We start from the raw sequence: 14,323 nt of genomic DNA, 5'->3' as shown, positions 1-14,323 counted from the left end.
TTAGTATTGTACATGGTACCCTAAGTAAGTAACTAATTGTAATTACCCTTAATCCAAGGTAGAAAGAGGAAACATGGAAAGCTAAATGTAATATTCTAGATCTTAGGTGTGAAAATAAAATGGAAGTATAAGATACAAAAGGAAACAAAAGAGCTGAAGTGTCTTCAGTCTACAATATCACAGGTTGATTAAACAAATACTCATCTGCCTTATTTGTGGTTAGAGGTGATAGAGCAGAGAGAATTTGTTCCAGGGAAGAAGAAACAGCAACATATAATAATAAGTGTTGAATTAGAAGTGGGGAGACCCAGATTTAAGTATGTCTTCAGGCTTGGAGAAGATCTTTCATAACATAGGACCAGAAATATTCTGTTAGGCCAGGCTAATTTTAAAGGGGATCTGTATACATTAATTTATTATTTTAAGGGCTTATGATATTACACAATTGTTTTCAACCACTAATTCATTTATAATGCATCTTGCTACTTTATTCCTGATAAACAGAACAAGATTAGTTCAATCATATTTTTATTTGTAATTTTTATGTCTACATGCACGACTGTTCATGATTGTGAGCAATTCTTATTGATTAGAAATGCACTTTAAATATTTGAATTTTTGTTTTACTGTGTTGATAGACCTTAATGGTCCTGCTGTCCATCTTCTGGTTCAGATCCATAATGATATAGTTTGTATGGCTATATAATTCTCAACTCAGTCTTAATAATTTTTAATAATTATTTTGCCAGTCTCTATACTGGCTGAGTCTTGCAATGTAATCAAGTTAAATGAATGGTGTTAACTGACAGGCCATATATCCTACATCCTGCTTTCTGAATAACTTTACTATAATTTATGTCATATACTCTGTTCCATCATGCAATCAAGGTTGATTGTTTTTTCCTCATATTAAATTACCATGTCACATCTTAGGGATTTTTCTAGATTCTACCTTCTGAAAAAAATTTCCTCCTTGAATTATGTCTGGCATCTGACTATTTGAAGGTTAAAAGCCCTTACAATACTGCTTTTAGCAAAATCTTTGTGAAGTTAGAAGAACTTTATCAATATTCAGTATACATTTACATTTTGGTTGTATTGATATTAGGAAATCTATCTACATTATATTGTTTTACTGCTAATGTTTTATATTGTGTTACATATTTATTTTGCCTATACTACACTTAGCTATTATGACTGCTATTCTGTTACTGTAATTACATTAATCTGGAAGGATGCAATCCCTCCTGTGTTGTTTTGCTTTTGGTTCTTCATCTTTTGATTGCTTTTCTGCAGTAGGAATAGGAACAGCAGAGTGAATGGCTTACAGCAGTGGTCCCCAACCTTTTTTATGCCGCGGCCCGGTACCGGCATCAGCTGGGCGCCGCCATCTTGTTTTGATGAAAAAGTGCTTCCGGTGAGCTCACCGGAGCACTTTTCATCAAAACAAGATGGCGGCGCCATGCTCTGGTGAGCTTTCCGGGTAGAAATGGCTTTCTACCCGGAAAAGCTCACCGGAAGCACTTTTTCATCAAAACAAGATGGCGGCACCCAGCAAACCAGCGGCCCGGTAGGATTTGTTCCATGGACCGGTACCGGTCCGCGGACCGGTGGTTGGGGACCCCTGGCTTACAGGACCAGGGCAAGAAGGGGTGGCAAGAGAAGCAGGGAGTTTGCTAGTCCTGTCAAGGTTCTATCAGCCTCCTTTTAAGCTGAGAGAAACAGCAAGGGAGCACAACAGAGAAGGAAAGGGGGAAAAAATAATATGTGGCTCAACCAACAGGATTTCTGATAAAACAGAAGAGGCAGAAACTATCTCCCCCACAGATCAGGCACTGAGATGGCTACATTCATGGGTCTAACCAACTATCAGAATTTCCTTTTATTCCTACCTATCGCCATTTTAGGGAGAGCAATTGATGGATATTAACATATACTTTAAACCTGTAAGAAGCCTTCTTACTGAGATAGAGTTTAGTTGTCAGCATAAAGCTAAGAGTGCTGTCTGGATGATTTCTTTCTAAAATTGTATAAAGATTAAAATAGTGGTCATAATCAAGTATTATTTTAAGAAAAAGATAATCAAGATTTTCTGCAGGTTTGGATGAAAATTGGCTAAAAAAATGACAGCAGCCTACAGTCTGTACTCTGAATTAAGTAGTACTTTCATGCAAAAGATGGAAAGCTTTATTTATTTTGTTTGTTTTCCAGCCTGACAGTGCTTATCAAGGGGGAGTCTTTTTTCTTACAGTCCATTTTCCAACAGACTACCCCTTCAAACCACCAAAGGTAAACAATTTTTAAAAATGCCATTTGTTCATTTTAATATCCGGGCTTGGCCTTCTGTTCTAATGGGAAAATTTGCTGGGCATAGATATTTTATTAAAATAAGAATAGAATACATAGATCAGAGGACAGAGCACTTTGAGACAAACACAGAAGAAATCAAAAGACAAATTAGTTTGCAATATTTTCAATTTGACATGGTGACTTCAGCCTTTCCTGTGTTGTTGTTGTTTTAATCCATTTTAAATGTATGTCTTTTACAAGAGACTCAAGTTGATATTTGAGGTCCTAGAGAATAGGAAACAGATCCTACTAGCTTGAGATCAGCTTTTCCACCCGCACATTCGTTTGCTAGTGTTCATTTTAGAGGAAACCTAATGGTCAATCTGTTATCTAAGGTTAACTTAGATCTTGGTTTTTGATCTATATATGTGATCTAGAATAGGAATTTTATGTACAGTGGTGCTACCAAGACTGGGATGTCCAAGGCTTCAGATGCTTTTGTGGAATCCACCCACGCTCTTACCACTCTACTTCTCGGGTCTATGCTGTGGTAGTATTTCTCCCTTATGGTATTTTTTTTCTCTCTGAAATCATATCTGGCCTTTTTTTCCCCTTTTTCCAGAGAAATTCTATCAGATAGGAAGGCAGGAATTGATGCATTGAACTGAATGTTTTGGATGACCAAGAGCAATGGTCTGAACCTACATCTACTATTGCTAACATAATGTGATTTTAATGTTTCCATGGACTTGGAAATTACTCTGATAACATGCCTTTAATAGAAAGCTATATAAAGATCCAAGGAACAGCTTAAAGCTCCAATCATTTTATGTGGTAGTGTATTTTATCCAGATAATTTGGTTATAACTGTTGTTGTATTAACAACAGAGTGAAGAAAAAGTATTGAATTCATTCTCTACCAAATTGCCAGGAAAAAAAAAATCACATATAATCACATCACAGAAACGGAATTTCTTGACATTTTTGCACAAACATTTTATATTAGGGCTGTATGGTCTCAAAGGGGCACTTTGCTTCAATTGTTTGTTTTAGACAACAGATGACTATTGATTTTAATTGAATCAATTATACTATGGATGTATCTATGTATGTCACAATTTTACATAAATGTATGAATAAAATACCATGTTTCATTATAATCAGCTATATATAGTCTACATCTAAAAGCAATACATTCATAAATTATAATTAACACCTTTAGTCCATTGAGTAACTAGGGCCATAAATTTATATTTCTAGTGCTAAATTGCCAAGCCATGGATTTCAGTGTAATAAGGATGCAACAAGAATATGGACATCCAAAATTGTTAAAAACTATCTCAGAATCAAATTAATACACATACTGATTTCTTTGGGAACATAATAATTTTAAGTCATTGTAAAGATGTGTATTTGAATAAATTTATTACACTTAGATTCATTTATTTTGCCAGATCCAGTAAGTCCTAAGAGATCATCGGGAACTACCAGGGTTAGTAATAAAGTGGGTGGCTATATAAATGTTTTAAATTAATAAATTTCACCACTCATGATATCTTATGACCATGATGAGATTTGAGCATGAGGATAGCTCTGTCCTTCCAAAGAGAAGTTGAGCTATTAGATATTACTTAGAATATATAATGACTGACAAACTTTCTAAAAAACCCACTCAACAAATAGTCTTATTTGTTGATTTGGCATGGAATGGCTCTTTACTGCTCATTCATAAAGGGATTTTTTCATTGAAAAATGTCTGATGAAACAATAAAATGGAAGTTATCTAGTATATGTGGTACAAACAATTGAATTTTGTTTTGCACTCTTACGTTGCAGATTGCATTCACTACAAAAATATACCATCCAAACATAAATAGCAATGGAAGTATTTGTCTTGATATCCTGAGGTCACAGTGGTCACCAGCACTGACTGTATCTAAAGGTAATCCTATTTGTGAAGCATACCAACAACATACTGTTTTATGTGCATATTGTATAAGGTTTATATTCTATGAGGATCCCCTAAGTGAGATAATTAAATAACCAAGCCTGAATTTGTTACTATGTATTGGGCATAAGACCATTGCTGTTGTCTTGGGTGGAGATTTTAAACTATGATCAAAATTGGTGATTGTAGGGATCAAATTCAAGAGCCTTCAAGAAGAAGGATGCTTGCATAGTCTGAGAGAGCTCTTCTGGAAAAAGATCTGGAAATCAGGAGACCATTATATAATAGTTGTGAAACTTCACTAGACAGCAAAACTCATTGTAAAAAAATTGAATGTATATTTTTCAGTCCAGGGATAATCCAGTAACAAAGTCCAGTGTCAAAAACAGTTCAGTATCAGACTTACATCAATTCAGGAATAGCAGTCTATTAGAAGGAACGGCAATACTCTCCAACAGAAGGAAACAGAGAGACTCACTGAGACACACTCTCTTCTGAGACTAAGACTAAAGACAACCCAGGTTTCTGGCTCCATCTTATGGCTGTTTGAGAAACCACACCCAATTACACTTTTATGATTCTCTTAAAGAGACAGTTTTAAAATGTCTATCCTGGTTTATATATTGTCCAATCTAAATAGCTGTTAGGTGACTTATATTCCTAACATAGTAGCTTTAAAAAAATCAGTTTGAAAGCATAATTTAGCTTGACACTGTTTAATCTGCACACAGCTCACAAACACTTGTGTCTTTTTATAAAATTTGTTAGTTGGAAAAGTGCTACCAGATTCCTGATTTTTTTTTGCAATAAAATTCAGTATTAGATATATTAAAATAAATAAATAAATAAATAAATAAATAAGGACTTAACAAATAGCTTCTGAAATTTCCAAATCATTTTTGATGCCAGAAGCAATAGGAGAAACTGGAGATTGAGGAATACTGTTCCATGTCATTTGTACTAGGTTCTGAGGGATTAATTGGAATAAACATTAGGAAGATCTAACTGAGAGACAAAGCCATAAGCTATGACAATTTACATAGCTGGGAAAAACCCTGTTAGTTATATTTGGATAACTAAGAACTACATGTTAGACCAGGGGTGGGCAAACTACAGCCGCGGGCCACATCCGGCCCGTTGGTCTGTCTAATCCGGCCCGCCCCTGAAAAAAAATCGCTGGGCGTGGCGTATTGCCCTGTGCCGCGTGGCCCCCAAAGCTGCAAAACAGTGCGGAGCGATCTAGGGGTAGGAAAGAAAAGAAATTTGCAAAGGCCTCGGCTGGGAGTTCGAAATCACCTTCGAGTGCAACCTCTCCGAAGGTGAGTCCCCGCCGATCCCCCTTTTTTTTCCGGGGCTTCCAGGCTTAAACTTTGCAAAGGCAAAGCTTGCAGGCTGGAGCGTCTTCCCGCTGAGGAGCGGGAAGGGTTCCACCCGGCGGGCGGGGCGGGCTGCTTGGAGCCACCTAAAGCTAGGCCGCTGTTGGTGGAGCCTTGCCCTGCCTTGGTGCCCCGTTTCCCGGCTCGGCGGTCCTGCTCGGCGGCACTTTAAAAGCCTGCTCCCAGCACCCGAGCAACTTCCCAGCAACTTTCCGCTTCGTTTTAACTCGCGGGCGCTCGCGCCTGGCCCTGAGCCGTGCGGCGGAGGGGAAGCCGGGCAGGCGGGCTGCTTGGAGGAGCGACCGGCGGCGCTCCGGGCTTCCCCTCCGCCATGCGGCTCGGGCGGCGCGGCGCCTGCGAGTTAAAACAAAGCGGAAAGTTGCTGGGAAGTTGCTTGGTTTTCCGGGGCTTCAGGGCTTTGCAAAGGCAAAGTTTGCAGGCTGGAGCGTCTTCCCGCCGAGGAGGGAAGGGTTCCGCCCGGCAGGTGGGGTGGGCTGCTTGGAGCGGGCTGCCGTGCGGCTCGGGGCGAGCGCCCGCGAGTTAAAAGGAAGCCGAAAGTTGCTGGGAAGTTGCTTGGATTTCCGGGGCTTCCAGGCTTAAACTTTGCTCGGGCGGCACTTTAAAAGCCTGCTCCCAGCACCCGAGCAACTTCCCAGCAACTTTCGGCTTCCTTTTAACTTGCGGGCGCTCGTGCTTGGAGGAGGCTTCCCCTCCGCCAGGCGTGAGCGCCCGCGAGTTAAAACGAAGCTGAAAGTTGCTGGGAAGTTGCTCGGGTTTCCGGGGCTTCCAGGGCTTTGCAAAGGCAAAGTTTGCAGGCTGGAGCGTCTTCCCGCCGAGGAGCGGGAAGGGTTCCACCTGGCGGGCAGGCGGGCTGCTTAAACTTTGCTCGGGCGGCACTTTAAAAGCCTGCTCCCAGCACCCGAGCAACTTCCCAGCATCTTTCGGCTTCCTTTTAACTCGCGGGCGCTCGCGCCTGGCCCCGAGCCACGCGGCAGAGGGGAAGCCCAGTGGGCGGGCGGGCTGCTTGGAGGAGGCGACCCGGCGGTGCTCCGGCAGCAGCAACAGGCAGTTTCGCCCGGGCTCCGCTCAGGTGTCCGGCTGGGTCTGTCAGGAGTTGCTACCGCCGGCGCATCTCCGTGCGGCTCCAGTCCCGCGTTGCCTTGGGAAGGAAAAGGCAAAACCGGGAGCCGCTGAGCCTGAGCCTCTGGTGCCGCTGCTCCCGTTGCAAAGCACCGCCGCGGCTCTTCCTTTTTGCCTTTCCCTTCCTGAGGCAACACGGGATTAGAGCCGCGCGGAGCTGCGCCGGCGGTAGCAACTCCTGACTCAGGGGGCCTCCGAGGGGAGGGGAAGAAGGAGAAGAGGGGGGGGAAGGGTGGGGGGGCGATTCCCAAAAAATCTTGTGCTGACCCGGCCCGTCTGTCAAATTTTAAAAGTCAATGCGGCCCCCGAGCCAAAAAGTTTGCCCACCCGTGTTAGACAATATCTTACCGTCTGAAAAGCAACACTTTACTCCTTAATCTTAATTTTACTCATTTTTTGAACTATTCTCTAGTGATGATGTCAGCTCCCTGCTTAGGAACCAAAATACTGAGTTTCTAGAAGGTACAGTGGAGTTATTTTGGTGGCAGTAGTTTAAGGTTTTATTATATAATGTAGCACTGAGTTTCATACACTTAGATCTCTGGTATTAAGAATGAAAAATAATAGAATATTACACAGTTTTGTTTTATTCCTCTGTTATTGTCACCCACACAAAAGTTACCCATATTCTTTATCTACAAAGAAACACAAATTAAACTGAATGGAGCAATTCCAGAGTTATTTAAAATCTGCACCATAACTTTCCAAGGTGTGCCTTTCAGATAAGAGCCCTGGTGTTGTATAGTTAGCGCATGGAAAGAATTTAGACGAGGTTGCCTTCAATTTAAATATCCTTTGCCTATGGAAACCCAACTTCAAGTTGCCACTCATATAATGTGTAGAACTTTTTTCCCAACTTCAGTACTTTGGATTTTAGATACCTCATTTATTCTTAAATAAATACTTAAAGTATTATAAGTGTTAAAGTAACTTAAATATTTAAAATACTTCCTAATAGCCAGATACGTGCTTTTAAAACAATCAGCTCAGAGGAGGGGGACTTGCCTCACTAGAAGTATAATGTCATGTATACTTCTTAAACTACTATGCCTAAGCAGTTTTTAAAATATTTGGGAAAGGGAGGCACGCTAGCCAAAAAGAGGAGATACGGAAACAGTCCATTTTAATTTAGTTGCATTTTTAAGACACTAACTCCTCTATTAGTGTTTGGTTCTTAAAAATGAAAGGATTGACAAAATTAGTTTCGTGGTAAACTCTTGGTTGTTGTTTTTTTTAATTGAAAAAAACGTACCGTATTTGTCATACTATTACATGCACTTCCCTACTCCCCCCCCAAAAAAGTTGGTGGAAATTTCTGTGCATCTTATAGAGCAAATGTTGCCGAAGCCCCGTCCACCAACCCACTGGCCCCCACCCTTCGGCATCTGCCTCCCAGCAGTTTGCTTCCTTGCAGCAAACAGCCGGTTTTTGGCCTCCACGTGCCCCATTTTCGGCCTCTGCATGCTCCATTTTTGGCATCCACGTGCCCCATTTTGGCCTCCGCGCATCCCATTTTCAGCCTCCATGCATTCCATTTTTAGCCTCCACGCATCCCGCTAAGGAAGCCAAATTTCTTTCAGAGTAGGAAGCACCTCTGAAATTGGCCAGAGTTGCAATTATGTTAGAATATCCAAATATTAATGTGCAGGGGGCTAGTAAATCTGAGGAGCAGCTAGTTTCCTCAAATATTGGAAAACAGGGACTGTTAAATTATAAAACAGATGAAAAGTGAGTAGCTACTTTTGAGGCCTAATTAGTATCTTACATCATGAAAATTCTAATTGATTATTTTTACTTTCCCTCTAGTGCTTTTGTCCATATGCTCTCTACTTTGTGACCCTAATCCAGATGACCCTTTAGTACCAGATATTGCACAAATCTACAAGTCAGACAAGGAAAAGTATGTATAAATATTATTTCAAAAATTGTAAGCCACTAGTTCTTTTCTGTTTTTTTTCCTCGCACCACAAAGATCTTGATAAAATTATTCAGTTATTTTACTAGACATTTTCCCCCCAATCAAGAAGTTTGACTTCTTGTTTTAAAACCGCACTCATGGTTTTCCCTTAATATATGTTCAGCATGTAAGTTGAAGGGGAAAGGATACAGCCATATCTCATATGTTTTTCATATTGGTCTGAACTATGGCTTTCAAACCTGTATAAAGGTTTCTCATGAGGACAATAGGATGTTCCAAGATTCACATTCTCCTAAGCACATTCTACTTAAATGTTTTTCTTTAATCCATGAAGCACTTATTGATGTACTGGCTTTCTTATTATCTAGCAGGCATCAACAATAATACCTTTTGCACATTTCAATTCGGGTATGGACTTACCCTGTACATGGAACATTTTGCATAACCCCTAGCCCTGATCATTTAAACAGCATGAATTGACTTCAACTTGAAAAAGTCTTTATCTTTAACAAGAAAAACCTTTGAACGGAGGTTTACACTGATTTAAATTTAAACTAGATACTTTGTCTTAAAACTGTTATCTGTTATGCTTTGGAGCGGTGAGACAATTGTATATGTGTTCTTAATCTAAGAAAGGTAAGTAAACAAATTGTATGAACACTTCAATTTACAAAGCTTGGAAAATGTTTCACATAGTAAACTAGCTGATTCATTTTTAAACATCTCCTTAACTGTCCTGGTAAGAAGAGGAGAAAAGACATGACAGTACTTCATAGCATTGTCATCCTTTAGTTATTACAGGAGTGAACATCATGCATTTCTTGAAGTGTTGACCACGTATCAGTGTGGTACCACATACTTGCTGATGTGTGCCTGTAAAACTCCACCTTTATCAGAAAAAGTTGCTGTACAAATATATACAAATATAAGGAGCCTCTGTGGTGCAGTGGTTAGAGTGCAGTACTGCAAGCTACTTCTGCAGCCAGCTGCCTACAATTTGGCAGTTCAAATCCCACCAGGCTCAAGGTTGATTCAGCCTTCCATCCTTCCAAGGTGGGTAAAATGAGGACCCCAATTGTTAGGGGCAGTATGCTGACTCTGTAAACCACTTTGAGAGGGCTATAAAGCACTATAAAGTGGTATATAAATCTAAGTGCTATTGCTATATTGTTATTTAATCCATGTTTTATATGAGTGGTGTAGTGGCCTAGAGGTGGAGCTCTTGCCTCACAATCAGAAGGCTGTGAATTCAATCCTAGGTGGTGGCAGATATTTCTCAACCCGCATTGGTTGACAGGAAGGGCATCTGGCCATTAAAAACACTCGCTAGTTCCATTCAGTTGCCCAGACTCCACCTCGCAAGGGATTATGGGGTCATTAAAAAATGATGAATCCATGTTTTATATTTGAGCCAGCAATTTATATCTGGGTTTCCACCCCCTTGAGATCATCATTATAGGTCTGGGATTTTTTTCATCCAATTCCTTATTTGTCCATGGAAATCATCAACACATTCTGTATTCTAGCTGTTATAAATCAATCCAGTTAAAATGGTTCCTCCAAAATGCTTGATTTTTTTTTTTATCCCACTATGACCAGCTAGGTTGGTACAAACCAATCTTTAAATTTCTTTAAATTTCTACAGTACCAAACAGATATCTATTTTTTTTCCAGTAGATTAGAAAACCATGACTATTTTAAGCCAGCTTTCCCAGTTGCATGCCTTCAATGTGTGTTAGAATTGCAGCTCCCAGAATCTCTCAGCATGATTGTTTTCATAGGAATTCTGGATGTTGCAATATGACTGAAGAAGGCTTTTGTAAGCGCTTGTATCTTGTTGTTGATTGTATTTGAAATGTGATACAGCTGTGAATCATAAGCTTGTATATTTTCACTGTTTTTTTCTTGGACAGATATAACAGACATGCAAGAGAATGGACACAGAAATATGCAATGTAAACTTTGAAGACATTTTCTTATATACCAGAGTACTGTAAATTTTAGGGTTTTTCAAAATTAGAAGTAAATGGAGCACAGTTTACTGTTTTCAGTGTACCATGAAGCCCTTTTTGATTTTTACCCATATAAGTGTGTTTCTGGAACAAGGAAATTAACTACAAAAATTAACCTGAAGACTGTGACGAGAGTATTTATCCTTTCTGTATGCTTTGCAAAAGACATTTATTATGTTTTTTAAAGATACTTGGACATCTGCATCTCCAGCCTACAAGATTCATAGTGCAGTTGTAGAGCAACCAAACTATTTTTGCTGAAAACTAGGTGGTACATAATAAATATTCTGTGTCTTTGAGATGTCAGTCTTGTAAGTCTGTTTGAATGTCATTCTTTGTTAGCTCATTGTATAATTTGTATTTTTTTACTGTATAGACTATATTTTATTTACCATATATTTCAACTCATTTTAGACTTTCTGCACAGTATTGAAAAATACAACTGCTACTAAATGAGTGAACTATTCCTTCCCAAAGGAATATTCTATAAACTGATAGACTTCTAAAAACAAACTTTGCACTCTAATCTTCAGTATGCTGATTATGGGGAAACACATGGTTTTGATTTTGTTGCATACTTTTATTGCAATGTGAACTAATTGCACTGCTCTGTAGAAAGAAATGTAACTAATTTTGTTCTATTCACATCTGACTTTTTATCCCATATGGGCAATATAATCTCTGACATGTTAACAAAATTGACTTGAAGCTTTTCCGTATAAATAAAACATGTTTTTTACTACTTGTCTTGGCTGTTCTTTAAATCTAGCACATTCTTTACCTGTGCATGCTCTGAAAAGATCAAAATATTGTTCAATATATAACGTACCATTGGGAATAACTGACCTATGTGCTTGAAAATGCTCCTGAGAGCATTATTATAGCTTTTAAACAAATTACTTATTCATTGTATTCTATTGATCTAAGCGGATCGATCTTTTATCCAGTATAAACGATGTACCTTCAAGCTTGCAAAGTAGTTTGGAAAATGTGCTTATGATGAAAACAGTTGATTTTAGAAAATCTCAAATGCTTTTCCCCCCTGTTGTATTAACAATATTTTGATCTGATATGCTAAAGCCAGTATGTGTATACTGCATGTTTGGGGAAAAACAGCCTTTGGTTCCTTACAGATAAGTGCATTATTTTTTTAATGTAGATTTTGTGGTACTAAACCAGTATGAAATGCATCTTAATTTGTAGCTGAAATAATTCTAAAAATCAATTTAGCTAGAAGATTTTGCTGCCATAGATAAAAGTTAACCCTTTATTATCTTAGTGCTTCGCGACCCAAAAAGTATTCAAAAAAAACCCCATAACTGGAATGCATCAAAATGTGGCAAACATCCCAGAGGCTATTTTTCTGTTTACTTGGCTTTACTCATAACCTTTTAAGCATTTTAATCTCCACATTTTTTTTCATCGCGCTAACTGCCTATGAAAAAGTCTTTACTGAGCAATTTATGCATAAAAATCAGCTAGGCTTCAGAGGTTTTTGTTTGTTTTGTTTTACCTCAGTACAATCTAAAGATGGAAGCTTTATAAGATAGCACTGAAACTTCATTGCATTAGTGTCATTGCTTATTGTGAAACAGGCCATCTCTGCAAATAGCCAATACATGTTTCCATGCAGTAAATGAATCCTTCGCTATACTTGAAAAAAAGGGGGGATGCCATTGCTTGTGAAGCTATTAACATTCTGTCATCAGCATTTAAAAACAGTGGTAAAAGATTCTGACTTTCCACATTTTATCTGTATTAAATGTTTAAAATAAGTTTGTCCCAGAATATCCCATATTCCTTCTTATAATAGGCTCTGTAAAATTTGGTAGTTTGATTTGCATGGCTGTTAAGTGAAAGAGTGTTTAATCTGCTTTACTGAAATTATATGGAAGATGGTTTGAAATTATTTTGACGTTGTTATGCTTTGAAATATACTTAATCGGAGGAATTTACTAGCCATAATGCAAAATCTTCAGGCTGAGCAAAAGGTGCAAATGAGGTTGCTGCTTATTGTTCATTGGGTTCTATGAAGTATCGTTTAAGTACCACAAATGTCTTCAGTTGACATTTAAAACTGAAGTTCAGAGACTGGTTTCATAAACTGAACTTCCAGACTAATCTTAATAAATAACAGTAACATCTTTAAGCAGGCATCTGGAGTAGAGATTCAGTTAACTGAAAGGTGTTAAGAATTCTCTGTAATTTATTTGTTTTTGCATTTTCTGGAAATTGGTCATTTTGTTTTTAAGTGACTCATGATGAAGGTTGGTTTTATCATCCACTCACCCCCATCTCAATATTTGCTCAGTCCTGGTGCATCCATTATGGTGGCATAAATGTGTCTGAATTTCAGTCCCTCCACCAAATGCCAGTTTATACTGTACAGTGCCTTAGCGAGGGCACTAACTGAGCCATCCCATTTTCTGTATAATCCTCACTTGACATAATTGGTATGACTAAAGCAAAGGATCTCTGTATCAGTGAAATTCTTAAAATGTAATCTTTAGTCATTCTAGTTAATGTTAAATAAGGTGTGCTTTCTAGCTACTTCTGATGTGGTATTTTTCTGCCTGAAGATATCAGCTGAGGCTTGAATGAAAATAAAATTTTGATTTGAACTTGGAATTTGTAAAGTTGTATTTTTAACCCAGCCGTTTCACCTTTTATGAATGAAAAAAAGGAGCAGTGGTAGTACTGTCCAAATGTCAGTTTGGTGCTATCAACAAAACTCTAAGATTGATTATTGTATTATACATATTCAGTAAGGCTGCTTTGAGCAAACTTTTCCCCCCGAAGTATTCTTCCAAAAGGCTCCTGTAATCTGCAGAAATATTGAAAGAATTCTGCATCCACTTCTTGAACATGATTCGCAGAAATTTATGCCCTTGTATTATAGAACTAGAAACATAAAAGGTACAGGGGCAAACTTAATATACCATTGTTAATTCACCATTAGCAAAACAAGCAAAAGCTCTCTTTAGTGTTCATGATCTTGAGCAAACTTAGTCGATTTATGCTGCTTTCAAAGACATTAGATTTTTTAAAATACAGTAAATTTTAGAAGGGTGTACAGGAAGCCTAAGTGAAAAAAATTCTCCAGAAATGAAAGAGCACAAGCTGTTGAAGCACACTGGAGTCTACTATGCAGTTTCATTTGTTAAAGAGGACCCTTGGTCCTCTAGTCCAGGGGTAGGGAAACTTGGCTCTTTTATCACTTATGGACTTCAACTCCCACAATTCCTGAGTGAGCCATAAAAGGTTCCCCATCCCTGGCCGCCTGGTTTTTCAGTTGTGGGGGAAATCAATTTTTGACTTGAATAGGACTGTTTAATATACAAATGTAGGACATATTATATATATACCTCACTCAGGAATTCTGGGAGTTGAAGTCCATAAGTGATAAAAGAGCCAAGTTTCCCTACCCCTGGTCTAGTCTAAAGCAGGGGTTTCCAAACTTGGCCACTTTAAGACTTGTGAACTTCAACTCCCAGAATTCTCCAACTGGTTGGAGAATTCTGGGAACTGAAGTCCACAAGTCTTAAAGTGGCCAAGTTTGGGGACCCCTGCTCTAAAGGCTCTGGGCGGCTTCTTGGCACCCATAGTCTTCAAACGCACCCCAGCTTTCATTCCCCTACTG

The 14,323-nt window shown here is 38.8% G+C and overlaps 1 protein-coding gene across 3 annotated transcripts in view; it reads left to right on the top strand.

Moving 5' to 3' along the window:
* Nucleotides 1–13,311, top strand: part of UBE2D1 (ubiquitin conjugating enzyme E2 D1) — a 28,427-nt gene extending 15,116 nt beyond the window's left edge. For 2 of the 3 annotated variants that reach the window (XM_087964115.1, XM_026687042.2), the window contains 4 exons: nucleotides 2,212–2,289; nucleotides 4,126–4,231; nucleotides 8,560–8,653; nucleotides 10,585–13,311. In XM_087964115.1, the coding sequence (XP_087820241.1) occupies nucleotides 2,212–2,289; nucleotides 4,126–4,231; nucleotides 8,560–8,653; nucleotides 10,585–10,630 (324 nt within the window). In that variant the 3' untranslated portion in view covers nucleotides 10,631–13,311. The remainder of the gene's footprint in view (nucleotides 1–2,211; nucleotides 2,290–4,125; nucleotides 4,232–8,559; nucleotides 8,654–10,584) is intronic. The other variant, XM_087964116.1, reaches the window with a different exon arrangement.
* The last annotated feature ends 1,012 nt before the right edge of the window (nucleotides 13,312–14,323 follow it).

The sequence above is a fragment of the Notechis scutatus genome, chromosome 4 (assembly GCF_049901735.1).
Source record: "Notechis scutatus isolate UNSWTSFEM ecotype Mainland chromosome 4, rNotScu1.2, whole genome shotgun sequence".
Taxonomy (NCBI): Eukaryota; Metazoa; Chordata; class Lepidosauria; order Squamata; family Elapidae; genus Notechis; species Notechis scutatus.
The sequence above is the reverse complement of the archived record's forward strand: the minus strand, read 5'-3'. Positions and strand labels throughout refer to the sequence as shown.